Source organism: Nestor notabilis, unplaced genomic scaffold (assembly GCF_000696875.1).
Source record: "Nestor notabilis isolate BGI_N333 unplaced genomic scaffold, ASM69687v1 scaffold7857, whole genome shotgun sequence".
Taxonomy (NCBI): domain Eukaryota; kingdom Metazoa; phylum Chordata; class Aves; order Psittaciformes; family Psittacidae; genus Nestor; species Nestor notabilis.
In genome coordinates, this window is record NW_009936076.1 from 83,563 (window position 1) to 102,256 (window position 18,694).

The 18,694-nt window shown below is 40.9% G+C and overlaps 1 protein-coding gene across 1 annotated transcript in view; it reads left to right on the forward strand.

The window, feature by feature from the left end:
- The window catches only part of SORCS3 (sortilin-related VPS10 domain containing receptor 3), a 159,327-nt gene that overhangs the window by 51,154 nt on the left and 89,479 nt on the right, over positions 1 to 18,694 (forward strand). The window contains exon 5 of the mRNA XM_010018164.1: positions 18,558 to 18,622. Coding sequence (XP_010016466.1) covers positions 18,558 to 18,622 — 65 coding nt within the window. The remainder of the gene's footprint in view (positions 1 to 18,557; positions 18,623 to 18,694) is intronic.

Below are 18,694 nucleotides of genomic sequence, written 5' to 3' on the forward strand. Positions count from 1 at the left end.
TTCTGAGAGCTACTTTAACCTACAGCAGTCTTTCTGCAGAGCTGGACGCTCCTGACCAGTCTCCTTCTGCAACTCCTGGGGGAAAGGGTGATTCAGGCTCTGCTTTGAATCACTCTCTGAGGAGCCAGTTTCTTTCTACTGACTGGTGAAAGTCCAGGATCTGTGAACAGTTTGCTAAAAATCTGCTTTGTGACTATCTTTCCTTTCCATTTCCCAAGCGTCAGCTTCCAAAATTGGGAGAATGTCTTAAAAGCAGATGATTAAACAAATTTAGTTCCTGTCTCCAGGCTCTTCTATATCAGATGCGGCTTTCCCAAAATTCTCTCCACCATGAAGGCCCAAGAATTTATTTCAGAGCAGAAGAGAAAACCCAGCAATATTCATCTGTAGTTGAATCTAGGGCTGGGGCTTGAATCATGTTCTTAACACTGTACTTTTTGCATGCAGGTGATGGTGTGTGCATAGAAGTGCTGCTTGACAGAATCTATGAATAGTCAAAAGGAGTGCCTGGTCTTTAAGGCCAAAAATGATCATAATATTAAAGACCAAGAGGCTCTTACTTTGAACAGTTAAAAAGAAGGACTTGGATGACTTTAAGAATTGACTCATAATTGCAGAGCATGATGTATATCTTAGAGTCAAATCGTCATAGAATTTCTTTCACACCATTATAAGTATCTGAAACCCAGGCCCAAAATATCTATAGGTTGTACCTGCAATATTTCCACACCTTGCAGTGGAGATAGATACCTCAGGGGGGTTTCAAATTGCCTAGGTCCTTCTGCAAATCTCTTTAAACAGCTTTAGACTCCCACATTTAAAACATGGGGTTTTGACATCAAGGGAGATTTCCCTTAGTGTGCTTGTGGATTTTGGACAGTATAAGAAGTTTTTTCAACATGGAGGAAAGGAAGTTGTAGGATTCTTCAAAATGTATCAAAGATCTAGGACCTTTTCTGACCATGTTACTGTTTCACGTTTCCATAGTGAAGGAAAGGAGGTTATGTTCTCCTGCTTCTGGTGGCAGGTGGTTGAATGACCCAACTATCCAAAATCCTTTGATTTCACTATTCATGCAGGGTGCACATGAAAAAGATGAATGTAGATCCTCTTCAGGTGCGTCCTTCTAATGAGTAGAGTAGATGGTCCTATGGGATAATTGTACTTACACTTCAAATACTACAATTGAGCTTAGAGGAGAGGCTTTCTTAGAAAATAGAGTGGAACAAAGCAGAAAATCTTTCTAAAGGAGAGGCTGTGTTGTGGTTTATTTTCTACTTTCATATAATAATGGTTAATGTGTCTGTTTCAAGCCTCTTAGAAAATGTAGACGTCTTCTTTAGTTAAAACTCATATGGCATAGACCTAGAAATCTTTATTCCACTCAGAAATATTGTCCCATTGACAATAAACTTTCCAAGAGAGTGAATTAGGTTTTTCTCAGAATAAAGAGATATGAACCAATCTTTAATGCAGGGGTCAGAGGTGTTGAAATTTTGGAACATAATAACGCTCCTTAGCTGATTTCTTTCTTTTATTCTTCTTTTCTTTTTAAAGCTGCAAACTGTGATGGCTTATAAGCTCTGGCTTGTAAGATGTGTACAGAAATAGAAAATGCAAGGAGAACACTAGCTTCAGGAATTTGATGATTCTTTTTATTAGGCTATGAGAGAGGAAGAAAGTAGGTATAGCTATAAGTTTCAAAGGGACATGATTCTGTGGAGCTCATCAGCTTATCAAATACTACATTACCAAACCTCTTAATTAAAACTTCCAGGTAAGGTTAAATAATAATGATAGGAAGATGCCAAAATCAGAGGCGAAGCTGCTCATTTGTGCTGCTGTGCATTGTTTATTAGTAGGGACTCAGGTAAGCATCCTTCATCTAATGGGACAGTCTTCATCTGATCTGAATGCAGCTGACTTTATCTGGGGCAGCCTTTGTCAAATGTTTTTGTCTTCAAAGCATGAGTTTCATCTCTCAGGCTACTGTGAATGGGCTTGTGAAGTCTGTAGTCTTCACCAGGTTCACAGGATCAGTCAGCATGACTGGGAGAGGTCTTACTTTTCTCTTGGAGACTTTTGCAAGTGACTATACCTTCCCTGAGAGAGCTCAGATACAGACACTTGAAGGCCAGGAGAAAATTATGGTTGTATCAGAACTTGTGAGGTAGGGATGTGAACTTTCACTCAGCAGAGTAAGCAAGACCTCTCCATTAGTTGTGGGCATACAGGTCACTCTGCATTTTGCTGTAGCTCTGGCAGGCAGTGTCCATGAAGGCTCCTCACTGGTCAAAAATAAAGTCCTAAGCTCCAGTCCTGATCTGTGGCTTTGTATCCTGGATCTTACCTTCAGTTTCTTTCCTTAGTCCCAGATCTTTGTGCTAATCACTGGGTTGCAGTTTTCTGCTCTCATCCCATATGGATGTCACAAGTCCTGCAGTTTATGGGGTATGTCTCATCAGTTCCTGCAGCCAGCTCAGAGTTTGTGCATGAGCTGAGACTCACTTCTGGGCCGCTTATAGTTATAAAACCTAGGATCTGAGATCTCTACTTCTTGTAGTAGTGATTCATTTTTTTTAGCTACACCCACTGATGGCAGTGGCAGAGCTTGAACAGAATGTGTTACTTGATGTGAGTACAGGCATCCAAATTTGGCTCCCACGTGCCTTGGCCTCAGAGATTTTAATAACTTAGGATCCTGTACAGATGGAAATAGGAACTTACGCTAATGTGATACAGAAATTCCCAGCTCACTCATCACTCTGAAATTACTAAAGGTAACTGAAACCAGCATGGGTGCAAAGTTTGTAAAAGACCTACTCTGTGTTCTTTTCTTTCAAAACATTTCTGCAGCTCTCTCTGGGCTGTATTTTTTCACTGTAACTTAGACACCTGTGCTGTCATGTGGAGGGATATAAAAAGTACAGTCCATATTTTGTACTGTAGGAATGTAGCAGTTTCCTCAGGCTGCTCTTTGCTGGAGGGCTCATTCATGTTTCGCTAGGGGATATGAAGTGGTGGATATGGAACCATTTTGCTGTTGGATTTTTTTTGCCTAGTACATTTAGACATTTACCCTTTTTTCTCTTATTTATATATTTTTAAACATGCTCTCTGTGACTTTGACTGATTCTGTTCAAAGCCTGGGAGTGGGCAAGTGGGGAAAATGCATTTGTGTGGAAAAGAAGAAGAAATCTGCACATCGTTTCTGATGGCTATGAGGAAATTTTGAGCTCTGAAGTCAGTGCCCAGGGTGAGCCTATCCAGTAAAAGACACTGAAATACACACTAGTGATGAGAGCTGGGCAAAACCACCACAAGGCAGGAGGGGAGAAACAGTAGGAAGAGGAAAATAGGACGTGGCTTCAAGGAACAGCATTTGTAGCCGCAAAGAGGAAAAATGTGGTGTGTTGTAGTGTAATAAGCAGTTCTCAAATACACTGCTGATTCCCTCCCCAAGTCTCCCAAGAATTTTACTTTTTGTCTTTCTATGATAACCAACCAGATTTCTGGTTGTTTCAGTATGTATGAACACCAGCCACAATAGTTTTGGTCTCCAGGGATTAAAGACTGGGAGAAGGGAAAAGGCTGTGCTTTCACTGGGAGAAGGAAAGGGGCTGGGCATCCACTTAGGATATGCTTTGGAATTATGGGTTTTCTGTCACAGTTGTTTGAAGCATGAGCCAGTAAATTTTGTCTCTTGAGGGCAAGGTTTTCAGTCCTTTTTATCATGATTTTGGATGGGAACAGTGATAAAATTTAGCCAATGTATTTCCATTTATTTGAAGTTTGAATTTCACGAAGAGTAGAGAGGCGGGTTGGATATTTGAGAGTAATTTAGCAGAAGATGAGGGATTTATCTCAATGTTTCAAAATGATCTTGGTTTGTATCTGCAGATGGGCTGAGGTTTGTGTCTGTTTTTATTTCCTCAGCCCTGATAATTTTAATTCCAGTGCCAATTTGGGTCCACACAGGCTGTTTCAGCAGCAGTTCCAGAAGTGACCTTTGGATACAGCTAAGGTTACCTTTATGTGTCTAGTTTGCCAGCAGTGAAATGGTTAGTCAAATATGTGCCTCTCTCTCCTGTAAATCCCACTAATCATTGACAGATGGTGTCACTGCATGGTGCTGGGGAAACCTCACCCAATTTTTTTACAGCCAAGTTTAGTGTTAAGAAAATATAGTCTTCTAAATATCAAATTGACTATTAAATAACCCTGAATTAGAGTTTTTTTCAGTATTAAAACCATATCATAGGTGGACCTCTGGATAAGAAGAAAAATTCCAATTTGGCAGCTGTAGGATATCACCACCTATAGCTTCATTGAGGCATATACCCCTAGACTGTTCATGTAGATTTCACAGGAAATACTGAACAGGGACCTATTACTGTAGACTCCTGTGGGCTAATGACTTGTTTGCCTCTGTTAAGGGATTTGCTTTCCATGCCCTGTGGGTGAGAACAACTGGAAAAGGTTTTTCTTCCAGAGGATAATACTAATATAAATCTGGAGTGTCTTACTCAAGCTACCATGACCATGAACTCTATGTACTAGGCTGGGGACAAAATTTTCAGACTCTAGCCTCAAGCTCTGCAATAGGACTTGAAGAGAGATGAGACCTTCTTAAAAGTTCTTGTCATAAACTGAAGGATATCCTTGCAAGGTCACATTGGTTAATTAAAGACCACAATAGCATTGTGGCAATAAAAACCATTTTATTTTCATTTTCACTTAAAAGATGGGCAAGTGGGGGAACTGTGGTTAGGGATTTGATTTTCTTTTTGTGTGCCTACAATTAATGCAGTTGGCACTATAGATATCTGATGTTTCCAAACATTAGGTTGTAGATGACTAGCTTGTGTTTATGCAGTAACTCAATGACAGAGACAGAAATGGAAGCTGGATAGAGTTGGATACTTTTTATTGGCTGAAATAGCATTTATTTTTGTTGAAAAAGTTTCAACTCAATAAAGATATTTCAGAATTCAAGTCAACATTATCAGAATGTTTCAGAAAATTAAACAAAAGAACATCCTGAAATGTTTGACATTTTTGCATGGTTTTTAAAGTTGTTTTTTTTTTTTTAATTTGATAAAAATCTCATTTTGCAATATATGAGTTTTAAATTTAAAGTGGGGAAAAGATGCAGCCTGAAACGAAGTGCCTGGTAAAGCCAACGTAGAGGGATCCTGACCTCTATTCACATCATGATCTTTTGTGGTTTAGAGCACTTAATATCCAAGTTAGATGCTCCGTATGCTTATGATGTATCTTCATCACTGTGATAGTGGCTTATAAGAGTGATCAACAAAGTTTGAGAAACATCTGTAAGTTTTATATTTTGCTTTTGTCCATATTTTTTCTTAAACTTAATCCTATCCTGTTTTTTTCAACTACAGTTTAGTAAGTGTTCTTCCAGGGGCGTTGTGATAGATTTTGTGGATATGTAAGAGTATAAAACCTCAAATGACCCTAAGAACAGCAAAATCCTTCACTTTCAGTTTCTGGGAAGCTTTGCAGGACTGGTTTATTGAAGACAAATAGACCCCATGTGCTCTCTTTTTGCCTACGGTTAGTGTACTGTTCAGACAATCATTTCTGTGCACAGTCCGTGTTTTTTTTAAACTAATTTATGACAGATTGACACAAATAGCTGGATCTGGGAAAGCATCTTTGGAGAAGGTGGGGAAAAAACCCTAGTACAGTACTGGAAGAGTATTACAGAATATTTTCTCATTTGCCTGGAACTAAAAGCAATGATCTTTGGGTTTCTGGTGTATATTTACACTTTATGCTAATGACTTAATTTTACAAAGGAAATTAGATATAACTAGTCTCTTGTACTGTGAATATAAACCCTACACAGTGGCTGATGCGTCTGAAGAACTTCTAAAGGATGTTCATTGCCTGATTTTTCTACTGTGTTATGCTCCTCTCTTACTGCCCGCTTTCCTAGGAAAAGAAATGTTTGGCTTTTTTACGAAGTCCTGTGGATACCGTGCTATCAGGCTCCCTGGGCTCAAAGATGTTTTAGCAAGATAAAATGAAGTAACAGACTGGCTACAAGGATTGTGTGTGATTATAAAGGGAAATAATTTACAATTCTTTAGATTTTCCTTTAAAACCCATGAATTGCACAATAAATGAACCACAAGAAGAGAGCCACATGGTAGCAAGCTCACAAAACATATACAGCCCCTGAAATTCTGGCTGCTGTCACAACAGTTCTTTCAACAGGTGGTGTATATGCTCTGGAAGGGCAATTTTGGAGTAAGTTGCATTTGAGGAACTTTTCTTTCTGACCTCCTTTTGTTTGAGAAGCACAGCATATCTTTCAGAAGGAAGGATTATCCCTTCTCCACTAATGTAACTGGATGTCCTTACACATATACTAGCTGGCTTTTAGAAATTTGTGATTTGTTGTGATTTTAGTACAATTTGTGCTGTTTTGCCATATTTCTGACTTTAATGTACTGTGTCTGGCAGTGATTTTTTTATTATATTTTTTTTAAGACTGGAAAAGTAAGGGCTGAAATATTTCTGTTCATTGGTTTTAAATTTAATGCTTACCACTAAATATCGCATATTATACTGCGGTTAGGGCTTTCAGCCGTAAAAAAGCCTTTTGCTTTGGTTTCTCATCTGTGAGCTTGCTTTATGTCCCAGAGGGCAGTTTCATCTCTTATTTCCTCCATTGCTATTCTCTGATCCCTAACTTTGTAGTTCCCCCACTCTCCTGTGACTTAAGTGTCTGAGACTGGAGCAGATCAGATAAAGTACTAGTAAGAAAGATCTAAAGAAGAATTTGCTCAGTGTTTGTACTAGCTGAGATCGAGCCCTGGACTGGATCCCAATGCTATGCCTGTCTGGATAGTGGATGATGGAAGGATTTGTTTCCTTCTTATGCAACAGGGTACCAGGTAAAATGTCCAAACTTCATCGCTGTTTCACAGGCCGGTGTTGGAAGCTTAAATGTTGTTGCAGACTCATGTGACCTGCCTGCGCTGAGTTCATTCTGTCTCTCCCTCATGCATGTGAACTTAAGCACAAATTAATTTCTGCCTGTCTGTAACAGTCCCAGAGTAATTCTTTGTCATACTTTGTAGGAAGCAGTGATGAAAGCCAGCCCTCTAATTAATATATTGAATAATGCATCTCTCTGAGGCATATGGGGATCTCCCATACTGTCATAGCTTGGCAAAGCTAATCAAAAGCTAGGCTGCCAGGCTGACAGTAGTATCATATTTTGCACTTTTTGGCTAGCAAGGAATATACTCCCACTTTTGTGTGGGATTCAGCTTAGGTTTTGGCCTTTGTTCTATACTACAGTAATCCCTCTGCTTCCGCACAGATGGGTGAATTTTCAGTGTGGGAAAGAACCCTTCTTTTTTTCAGATGACTGAAGGAAAAATCTTTGGGAGTTGTTTTAAAAATCACCACTGTTCTGATCATTTAGGAATGATCTTTTCACATATTCTGATTATGGACATAATGTTCCAGCCATTTCACTCAGTGGCAAAACACCTGCTGACGTCAGGGAGCAAGCATCTTTCCTGGACCTAGCTTCTCCTCTGCTCCAGACCTCATCCTGGGTGGCCTACTTGGATTTCAAGAGACAGGGTCAACCTGAGGGCTGGAAGTATCCTTGCATTGGAGAAAGTTGCAATCTAACAGAGATTTATCCTTAACAAGTACATCAGTAATATCAGGGACCATTTCTGCTTGAAACTAGATTTTCAGTCATACCTCAAAGCTGTTCAGGTAGATTTTCTCAAGAAGAATAAGGAAGGTAAATTCCAGTTAATTTCTCGGAATTGATTTCAGCCTCTGAACCTTTGGAAGTTTTCCTGCCATTAAGTTGAACAAAAACAGTTGTTTTATTTAACAGAAGGAGCTGAACCCATGCTGTGCAGAAAGAACAGTCTTATCATGGTAAAGCAGACAAGATGTTTCTGCATTCATTTAAACGTGAGCCATTTGTGTCGCTCAATACCATCCATTAAAGATAAGGAGGTCCCTCTTTATGCCTTCTGCCTGTTGGAAATTAACAAATTCTCTTAAAACGACAATTCATCAGCAGTTATATGAGGCAGAATTCATTCTCGGCAAGAGAAGAAATTGAAACACCCATCCTTTCGTTCCCTGGCATTCCCCTGAGCCTCCTCTGTAAAATGAGATGAGTTTAATTCTGCTATTGTTAAGCATAGCAAGCATGAAGCTACATCAGAATGTAAGAGCAGGAAGGAGTATCTTACTAGTTGCACTACAGGTTCTTTTAAATAATGTTGGTTCAGTAACTTGTCTCTTGCTGCTCATATACAGAACAAAGACGAGAAGCCAGCGAGTGAGGCTGTTTCACTTGCATATTTGTAGTGAGCTAATTGGAATAGCAGTGGTTATCATAGCTCTGTAATTATCTTACAGATAATTGTCCTCCACTGGGCAGAAGGCACTAAAATGGGATGTAGACACTAAACAGATTCCCATGTTTAGTGAAATATCAGAAGTTCTGTGTCTGAGTCTGAGAGAGAAACATACTGACCTGTGACTGCCAGCATGGGTTTAGGAAGTAAGAAATAATACCTGCAGACTTTAAAGCTGATGTCAGTAGAACTGGGTTGTCTCCCATATGAGAAAATCCACTTTTTATTGGAAAAAAATAAAAACAAACCAAAAACCCTGCCAGTTTTTTTGCCGAAGGGTACAGAAACATTCTTATGTTTTGCTCACAATACTTTTGGTTTTCAGGTTTCAATTGAGAATCTTTGAGGGAAGGAGACATGTTCTATTATAATACCGATTTTAGGGGCAATTTGTAACAGTGACTCCCGGAAGCCACTTCTGGATCTACTGTAGTTTCTGCAGAATTGTTTTGGGGTTTTTTGGGGTTTTTTTTTTTCTTCCTACAAATCATTAGATGTGAACAGTGCATTGACAGTTTGGAATTTGCCTTGGGGCTAGAAAATAGCAGAGTATTACTTTTCATTTAGCCTTGTACTTTTCTTTCGTTTTATTGCTCATCTATAACAACAGATTAAGAACTCAGCAAAGAGAAACTCTTTGATCACCTCACGTTGACCATACATATTTACTTCTTGGCATGTGAGTAGCACAACTCCTGTGTCAGCATTCTGCCCTGACCATTTTCACTTGAAAAGGGTAATGCTTTTCGGGTGAGGATGCTTCTGGTTTGAATACAATCCTATCTTGTCATGAGACACATGGTGATCTGCAGACCTCCTATCACTGTTGTGTTTACCCATCATAGCCATGCAGACTTGCTGTTCCTACAGACAGAGCCTTTCTTTGCATCTCTGCTGCCAAAATCCTTTTTGTTTCCTGCTTCTTTGTCTTTTCCTCTTTGGATGTTGGGACAAATGAGCATCTTGCTCTCAGTAGCTAATTGAATGTGATTTTTTGGGGGCAAGGAGACATGTGAATACATTTATGTTTGCTGGTCCAGAATAGTTTATTCTCCTCTGTCTGTCTTCTCCTTCCCTTTCTTCTTTGTTCCTCTCTCTCGTTCTTTCCTGGCTGATGGTTAAAAGTCAAAGAATGAAATAAGCTATTTGTTCTCTTCAGGTTAACATCTGTAATGCAGAGAAACAACTGTCACAAAAGGTTTGTGACACAAACCTAGTTTTTCACATTGCTTTCCTCCAAAAATGCATAAACTGAACAACATATTTATTTCCAGAATGTTAGATGTTATCCTAGGGTAATTCTTCACAATATCCTGCAAGAGGGAATGTGGATACTCATCCTTCCTTAATTAATACAATGTACAATGCCCATAGGCATATAGGGCTCATCAGCATATCCTAATCATTTTGCCTGTGCCAAGCTGCATAGTGGCATCCTTTCTTTGGACAATTTAAGTTTTATTTTTATTCATCTACTACTGCATGCATTTATGAAATGGTGCTTTCACTCTGAAGCTTTTCAGAGGCCCTGTATTCTGCCTCTCTGTTAACCGCTGAATCACAGCCTTAGTGTTTCAGGCATGTCATATACGCAGTCAAAAAATGCTATAAACGTGGAGGCAATTAAACATACAGAGAACTGAGAATCCTTATTTTCATGTAAAACATTGCTTGAATGGGTCATGTTTAAGATACTTTTGCTAGGAGGCAAACTTAGAGGAATATTATGTGTCTTCTAAACATTCCCTTCGGGGTCGGGCAGGGGGGAACAGTAACTCCAGTGAAGTTTCTGTTTGCAAGACTGACTGGCTGAGCTGATGGCTTCTTTGAGCATGTACTTTGCTTTTCTGAAGTGGTCAGAAATGGGGCTGGTTCATGTTTCCTGAAAAGCCAAAGCAATTATCTATAGCAATTCCCCGTCTCCATGACTTTCAAAAGATGGTAGCCAAGCACTGGGCAAACATTAATTAATTGGGCTTCATAATATAGTAGGCATTAAACTAATTTTAAACCAAATGCAGGGAGATGAAAGTCACTCAATATGTCAATGATCAGTCTTGGAAGAGAAGCAAAAACTCTGTGCTTGAGCTTCACAGATCTGAGCAAAACAGCTGGCTAGAAAATGTCATTTGCCTGATTTTTTTTTCCAAAAAGCTGAAAAAACCACACCCCACACCAGCCCTCTAGCACCCCACTCCCCCCAAACTGTTCTACTCCCAGGTTTTCCATTGGGAAACAGTTTATTTTCCAGTGAAAGATTTTTGGTTTAGTATAATGAATATTCATTTGGAGTAGACCCCCCCTCTCCCCAATGATTTGGCTTAGATTTATCACCAAAATGACTTTTGTACACTGATTTCTGCATTTCATGTTTCTACTTCTAGTTATTCCTCTCCTATCTAAAAAAAAATGTGATGGGGAATGGTGGGGGAAGAAAAGGATGAGAAAGGAGACAAAGCTACCTAAAAATGTGTCATTATATGACACATTATATGACCCTAAAATATACTTTTATTCTTGTTTTCTCAAAGGACTTAAATTTAAAATATTAAAAATAAAAATAAAAGAGTGTCTTGCAAAAAGTGTCCCTTCCTTCAGAAGGCAAAACAGAATCCATTCTGTTGGAGTGTTTTGAACTTTTCCACCATAAATGTTGCAGACCTCTAAACCCAGGTAAATCTCTTATCTCCTCTCTAGAAATGCCTTCCTTAAAGCTTCACTGTCTGTGTTAGATGCATGATGGTATATCATGCACTAAAGCTTTGAGATGTCTTCAAGACAATAACATCTTAACTTGATGAGCTGATGCTTCATTACTTCCACCATATCCTAATGCAGGTGCTGCTGGGACTTGGCTTCTTATTCAATCAGCATAAGCCCCAGGGCCTTTTTTATATAGCCTGGATCAGCTGTACCCTGATGAGTCAGGAGCAGCAGACTGCAGGGTAGTGGATTATTTAGTTGGTAAGTTAGTGGCAGGACTGTGACTGCACCTGGGAGCACACGGGCTATGAGTTCTGGCTTGATGTGACTGACAGATCCGCTCCCTGCATGAGTCTCAGTCCCCATGAGAAGCAATTTCAGGCACCGCTGGGAAATTAAGATGCCACCTCCAGCACATCCCCTGCCTGTGCTGCTGGTCCTTTCAAACCTTGACAGGGCTGTGAATAAAGATCTTCACCCTTCTACTCACATGCTTTTTTGAGTTTATTTCACAAAAGTTTGGTTATGTTTATTGGGGTTTATAGTATAAGTTGGAGAAGAAATGCTGAAGCACTTTAAAGAACTGACCTATTAACTGGATGAGAATTAGACAGAATTATTTATACTTTCTTCGTTTTTGGTATTAGCATACAGGGGAAAGAAAAAACATGGATCACCAGCAGCTTTGTTCTGTTGATAAATATACTTTAAAGGTATTCTCGGGCTCAGTGGCATTTCTTTCCCAGTGCTGTTAATTTCTGTGATAAAAAGAGTCACCTTCTGTGAAGAGGAAAAGATATTTCTGTGTGCAGCAGAGCCTGCTGTCTTGTGTGGATTCTCTAGCAATTGGTGACATGGTTGAGCCTAAATGCCAGCTTTTCCCTCAAGGAGAGAATTGATTATGGCCTCTTTCTTCTTCCTGTCCTGCTGTATCCATGAAACAACTGTGTGTAGCAACTTCATAGTTCTGGGGCCTGTAATCCACTGAGTTTACAGGTAATTTACAGGTTTAGACTTTCAGCAGGTAGTAGGGAGGAGATGCATGTAGGCAGATACATGTATGCACATGTAGAAACACATGCAGATGCTGTTTCCTTCGAGATACCAGGCAGAACACTTCCTTAAAATTCACTGGGACCTTTTTAAAAAGGATTGGCTTTCCTAAAAAGAAATTAGCTGAGAATAAACTCTTGGCAATTTTTTATCCCTTATCTTGCAAGCTAAGTGTCTCAACAGTTACTTTTGCTGATGTCCAGAATTGTAGCATCACGGAAATTAGCACTGGAAAAGACATAGAAAGCTCTAGGGACCTGGCTAAGACACTTTCTTACAGTATCTTCCTGCCCAGCTTTTTTTGCAAGCTTCATTTGAAATATGCTGTGCAAGGAGGTTTTGTCCATAACTCTTCAGAGACCACATCACATCCTATGCCATGCAGCAGCTTCTCCCCCTGTTCAGCCACAGAGAATAATATTGTATTTATGTGTTTAATAAATACTTTCTTTCCTCCAACAGCTGAACATTTGTATGTGTTCTTAACAAGGGTAGTTTATATTGTGTTGTCAGCCTGGGGTGTATGCAGCTTGTGTGCACATTGACAGTTATGGGTGCAGAGTTAATGCCTGATGGAGCCAGTTTTAAACTTGACTGCAGTAAATAACAGATGAATACACAGAATCCCCTTGACCATCTGAAGCTAACTGCAATTACTGACACCTAGGCAAACGTGATGCCATATCAGATGGAGACGGTAGCCTGTTGGCTGTTGGTCCATGTTGGAAAGGTTATGTATGATTTAGCAATGGTGCGATGTGAAAAAATCCAGACCAGTTGAGCAGGAATTGTATGGATCAGTTTCTGCCCCCAGCTGCCCATATGGACCTGGACCTTTTGTTGCTTGAATGAGTTTATTCCCATGGATTGCTTGCCTGGCACCACACAGAAATGTTTATTCACTGCTGGGGCAGGATACAATTAAAATTGCAGCAGACTAATTGGCAGCATCCACTAATTTGACCGCAGTTGCCTGCAGCAAGGGATATGTTTTTCCCTCTTTACATATTATTGCACAATAAATGTGCCTTGTTCCTTCCCATTTCTAGCCCTCGTCTATTGCACAACATCCTGATAAGTAGTCTCCATCTGTTTCCGCTGTCTCTTTACATGAGCGGTGACAATTGCCTTCAGTCTGACATCCCAACCTGCAAAAATTAATTTCTAAGTTGGCATCTTGGGAAAGTCTCAATCTGTTGTAAAAGTTTGGATTTTGTTTTGAAAGCCAAAGCTGGGGAATGCTATCTTGACTGGTCAGAAATTCGGCACACCCCTGCTAAAAAGCTCAATCCAGTAGATTCCAGACCAAGTTTGAAAGGCTGATTCCTATTTTTTACCTTGTTTTAAATCCTTAACAGAAATGTTGCTCACGTCCACTCCCACCACAAATGGGTCCAGGAGAAGGAGGAATAGAGCTTCTCTTATTCTCCATAGATGGTTTAGGGAGCAAGAATGAACAGCAGGCAGACTGAATCGCTCAGTGTTTTTGATCTAAGATGCTGGAGTAGCTAAATCTCAGTGCTGCCGTTTGTCAGTAAATGCCTGATGTCTGGAAAATGGGTAGGAAAAAACCTGAAAATTGGTTTCTTTCATGGAAAGGCAGTAGAGCTCGTAGAAACAGTGAGCTGAGGTGTGTACTAGGCAGGTAATCCAGAGTGTCTGTGGATTTCTTTTTTCCTTTCTTTGCATATGCTAGCATTTTTTATTTTGAGGTATATAAGGTCTTGTATGGAAATGTGTCAGGAATAGCTATGTACGATGCAGAATGGCTGCGTTTTCCTTGCCCTTCTTGCTTGCTCTCCCTCCCAGTCAGAGACAAAATATTAGCATAGAGGTCTAGTAAATGTGTGTCCATGCACAACAGTTTTCCTTCCAGATAGAGATAAGGATCTTACCAGGATCCTGTCCACCCTTCAGCTTTCAAGAACACACAATCCTCTTCTGAAAAGAAGGGAGGAAAGATCTTGTGAAAATCTAGAGCTACCATGAGAATAGAAGAGAAAAGTAGCAGCAGAAGATAGAAAAAAGTATCCCTTCCTTCCTTATGGGATTCAGAGGTAGTTTGAATCTTAACTGGCCCATGATCCTGCATCAGCTGCAATAGTGGCTGCAGGCACCACATTTCGAAAACTGCCTTTGCAGCAATCAGAGAATGTGTCAGCAGAAATGACCTTTCCTGTCTCTGCTGCCTGCATCCTCTCAGCATTTTTTCATCTGAGTGGTGATAAATGAATAAGAATGGTGGAGGATGTTGATTTAGCGTGGCTTCTCACAGTGAGAGCGCCTCTTTTCCTTCCCACAGCCATCCATGGCAGCAACATACACGGGTGCATTTTGTGGACCTTGGTTTAGTTTATGCTCTGGAGTCTGTGCACATACAAAATGCTGAGCTGAGCCTGGAGCCTTAAGTGTATCTGTGTGGCAGGAAAACTGTTTTCAAGCTAAGTTTAGGCTTGTAACTGTTGTTAAACACTCTTGTCTTTGTAAGCCTCTGAAATAGAGCTGCTTGTCAGCCAGAGAGCCATGAAAACCCTTTATGGCCACCCTGCTCTGTGGGCTTCACTTGGCTGTAGAGGACATGCAAGGGAAATGGTAAATCAGGGGATGGTGTAATCTCTCCTCATCATACTTTACTTGCTTAAATAGTTTTGAGCAGTGCATCTTCCAACTGTTTTTCAGAGAGATAATGTATGAGAAAATAAAAGGCTGTGAAGGTGGCGTCTTTTCTTGCTGCTCTTGTATTGCCAGACCTGAGAGGTTGTTGCAGTGAGTTCTCAAGACCAGAAGAATTACTGCATGGGATAAAGGAATTGCTTTTTGGAGCAGGTGTGCTCCAAAACCTGCATTCACATCTTGCTCTTTCCACTGCCTGCCTTTTTTTGCATTCTTCATGTAAAGCTTCTCCAGACAAATGGTGAGAGATCATTTACTGAAAATACCCATATTCAGGAGTCAGAGCACTGCAAAGCAAAGCTGTGTTCTTTGCCAGTGGGAACAGACATCAGGCGAGGCATGAAAAAACAGCATTGATTGGGGATTTGTTTTGCAATCAGAGTCTTTGATATAAGAAGATGATCTAAGATATGGTTTGGGAGATGGAAGGATGACCGATGCAGTTAACTTTACAGGCTTTTTTTTTTTCTTCCCCTAACAAGGCTTTTTTTTGTGCCTGCCGATAACAGGAGCTTGTCTTGCTTTTGGCTTGCATGAGATTGCTTTGTGAGCTTTTCTGCTCGAAGTACGGTATTTGGTGAGCAGAGGAGTACTAGCGGGTGCTGCATGCTGGTCCTTTTATCATCATTGTTCTGAAAAGAGCCATCAGACTTGTCAAAGCTAATTAAGGAAACAAGTAGATGGCATTGGGAAGGAACTTCAAGCTAGAATGACATGTTTCAGGAGACTCCTCTTGTCCCCTGGTGCTCACTTAATAGGCATTATGAGTATATCCACAGAGCTTGTGTATGTAAATGCACAGTGGTAATGAGCATTTTGGAATTTGTTTGGAAGTACTTAGGTTCTTCTAATTACAGACCCTTTTAAAATGAATAGTATTGTGGCAGATGGATGTTTCTTATTCCCTGGGCCAGGAGTAGGTTTGCCCCGTTGCTGCAGGGGGAGGGAAGCAGGAGGTGTTGTGGGGAGCAGGTCAGGCAACCTGGTGTTGTGGTGTCAGGGCACAGCAAATGGCTCTGGGTAGAAAGCTGGTGTCTGGCTTTGAGAAAGAAACCTGGAGGGTGGATGCTCCAGGGTGAGGGCTGGATTTCAGTAGAAAGCCTCTTGAGAAGGGCTGTGGGGCAGGTCCCTAACATGATCCGAACCAGCACCTAAAAGTACCTTAATTACCACACTTCCCTTCATAGAGTTGTGATGGATAGAGGTATTGGTAAGCATGTACCTCTGTCCATACACCTGGGTCGGCACAACCCCAGGCACAGCTACAGGCTGGGCAGAGAAGAGATTCAAAGCAGCCCTGTGGAGAAGGACTGGGAGGTGGTGATTGATGAGAAACTCAACATGAGCAGGCAGTGTGCACTTGAGCCCAGAAAGCCAACCGTATCCTGGGCTGTATCAAAAGAAGCATGACCAGCAGGTCAAAGGGGGTGGTCCTTCCCCTCTTCTCTGCTCTTGTGAGACCTCACTTGGAGTATTGTGTCCAGTTCTGGTGTCCTCAACATAAAAAGGACATGAGGTGTTGGAGCAAGTCCAGAGGAGGGCCACGAGAATGATAAGAGGACTGGAGCACCTCCTGTATGAAGACAGGCTGAGAAAGTTGGGGTTGTTCAGCCTGGAGAAGAGAAGGCTGCGTGGAGACCTCATAGAAGCCTTCCAGTATCTGAAGGGGGCCTACAAGGATGCTGGGGAGGGACTCTTCATTAGGGGCTGTAGCGGTAGGACAAGGGGTTATGGCTTTAAACTTAAACAGGGGAACTTTAGGTTAGATATAAGGAAGAAGTTCTTCACAGTGAGGGTGGTGAGGCACTGGAATGGGTTGCCCAAGGAAGTTGTGAATGCTCCAACCCTGGAGGTGTTCAAGGCCAGGTTGGACAGAGCCTTGGGTGACATGGTTTAGTGTGTGGTGTCCCTGCTCATGGCAGGGGGGTTGGAACTAGATGATCTTAAGGTCCTTTCAAACCCTAACTATTCTATGATTCTATGTTGTAGGTGAGAGTCATTACTGCTGAACAGCTGAAATGACAGCACTTAGGGCTACTTAGGAAAAGGAAGAAAATTTCTGCTGTGGACTAGAAGAATGTGTGCCCTTCCTATAGATATATTGGGAAAGAATGTTGCTGCACACCATAATGGTTTTTCCTGACATTGTAAAGATTTTCTATTTGTCCTACTGCCACTTTTAAATATGTCCAGATATTTGGAAGATTTGACACCGATAATTACATAGTCACAGGGACTCCGGCCCATTCTGGCATCTTTACCAATAACAGGCAGCACTTTCTTCCTTGTGGGGTCACCCTGAAACTGATGGTAGCGATTAAGGAGCAGACTATTTCTCACTGGAAGTAGAATGATGAAAGCTCTGCCTGTGCATGGCTTTGTTTTGTTGTGTTAGGTTTTTTGGCTGCAATTCACAGTGTGTTGTGAATGGACTCACTATTGATGTGGGGCTCTAGTTAACAAGCAGTGACAATTTCAGTTACCTACACAGTGGGTCATAATGTAGTTGTTTTGACATTTGCACCACTGGCGGAGATTAGCTGAACTCCAGCACATTCATATGTTTGTCATTGCTTCAATGGCTATGTTTTTTGTGAGATCCACAAAAATGTATTAAAGCATCTGTATTTTGTTTGTTCCTTTTTTCTACTTTTTTTTTTCCTAATGTTTTAGCTGTTGATGCCCCAAGGGTGAAAGCAGCAAAAGATTGTGATAAAAGTGTATCAGAACATTAGGGAATTGTGAACATTGGCTGGCTCAGAAGGAATCTATTATTTACAATCTACTGTATCAAATTCAGCTTCCACGAAATTAGAAACTGATTTTTGTCGTTGTCCCTTTTTAATCTAGCCCTTTGGTTAACTTAGAAGAAGCAGCTCCATAAATCACGTGGACATCTATGGATTTTTTTTTTCCCTGCCAGCCATTTCTAGCACTAAATGTTCATCTCCCAGCCAGGACACTAATAATAACATTTCTGGTTTGGGCTTGACTTTCCCTGTGCCAGAAGGAAAACTATCTTTGTAATGTGCCTTGCAAAACACTTTCAGGGAGTAAAATCACAATGCACAGGAAAATTTGACTTGGGGTGCTTGAGTTTTAGCTAGTGAGGTTAAAGAAACTCATTGTGCCTTTGTTTCATGATTATCCAGGCCTGTGGCATGGGATAATGAGGTGAATAATGAATTATTTCTAGAATTGGTTTTGTCACAAGTTCACCATATGTATGTTCATTGTTGTTCTTCTTTTGAAGATGGGGAAACTGAGGTAGACAGTAGCAAGATTGCCTAGCAAAACAGGGTCTGATCAGTCTCTCATGCCACTATTCAGCCAAGTAATACCCTTTTTAATGTGCTTTCTATAAGCATGGGGCTGCTGTGCCCTTGTTTTTCCTTCAATATTAAAACAGATGTCTGGATTTACTGGATCTTGGAACCAGCTTGCTTTGTGTCCACAAGAATGGTCATTGTAGTCTTGATCTTGTAGACAAGGGCTTGGCAGGTTCACCCACCAGCGCCTGGGAGGGTGTCTATCTTATAAACATAAAGGAGACAAGTTGGTAGGAGGTAGGGATCTACATACCAGGTGTTGCAAGTTAGATTTGAACTGGTTTTGCTTCTTCTCACCCTCTCTCTGTCTGATTGCACCCTTTTAGCTAACTTGGCTGCCTTCTTTCTCTCTCTTTTTGTCCCCAACCAGGTCAGTGGCCGGTTTGGATAAAGAACCTGACCTTGTGCACATGGAAGCCCGGACTGCTGATGGACGTGAGTGCCGGCGGCCAGTGCTGAAAAAGTGGTCTTTGGGAGTGGGAATGGAAATTCACTCTACTTATTTTG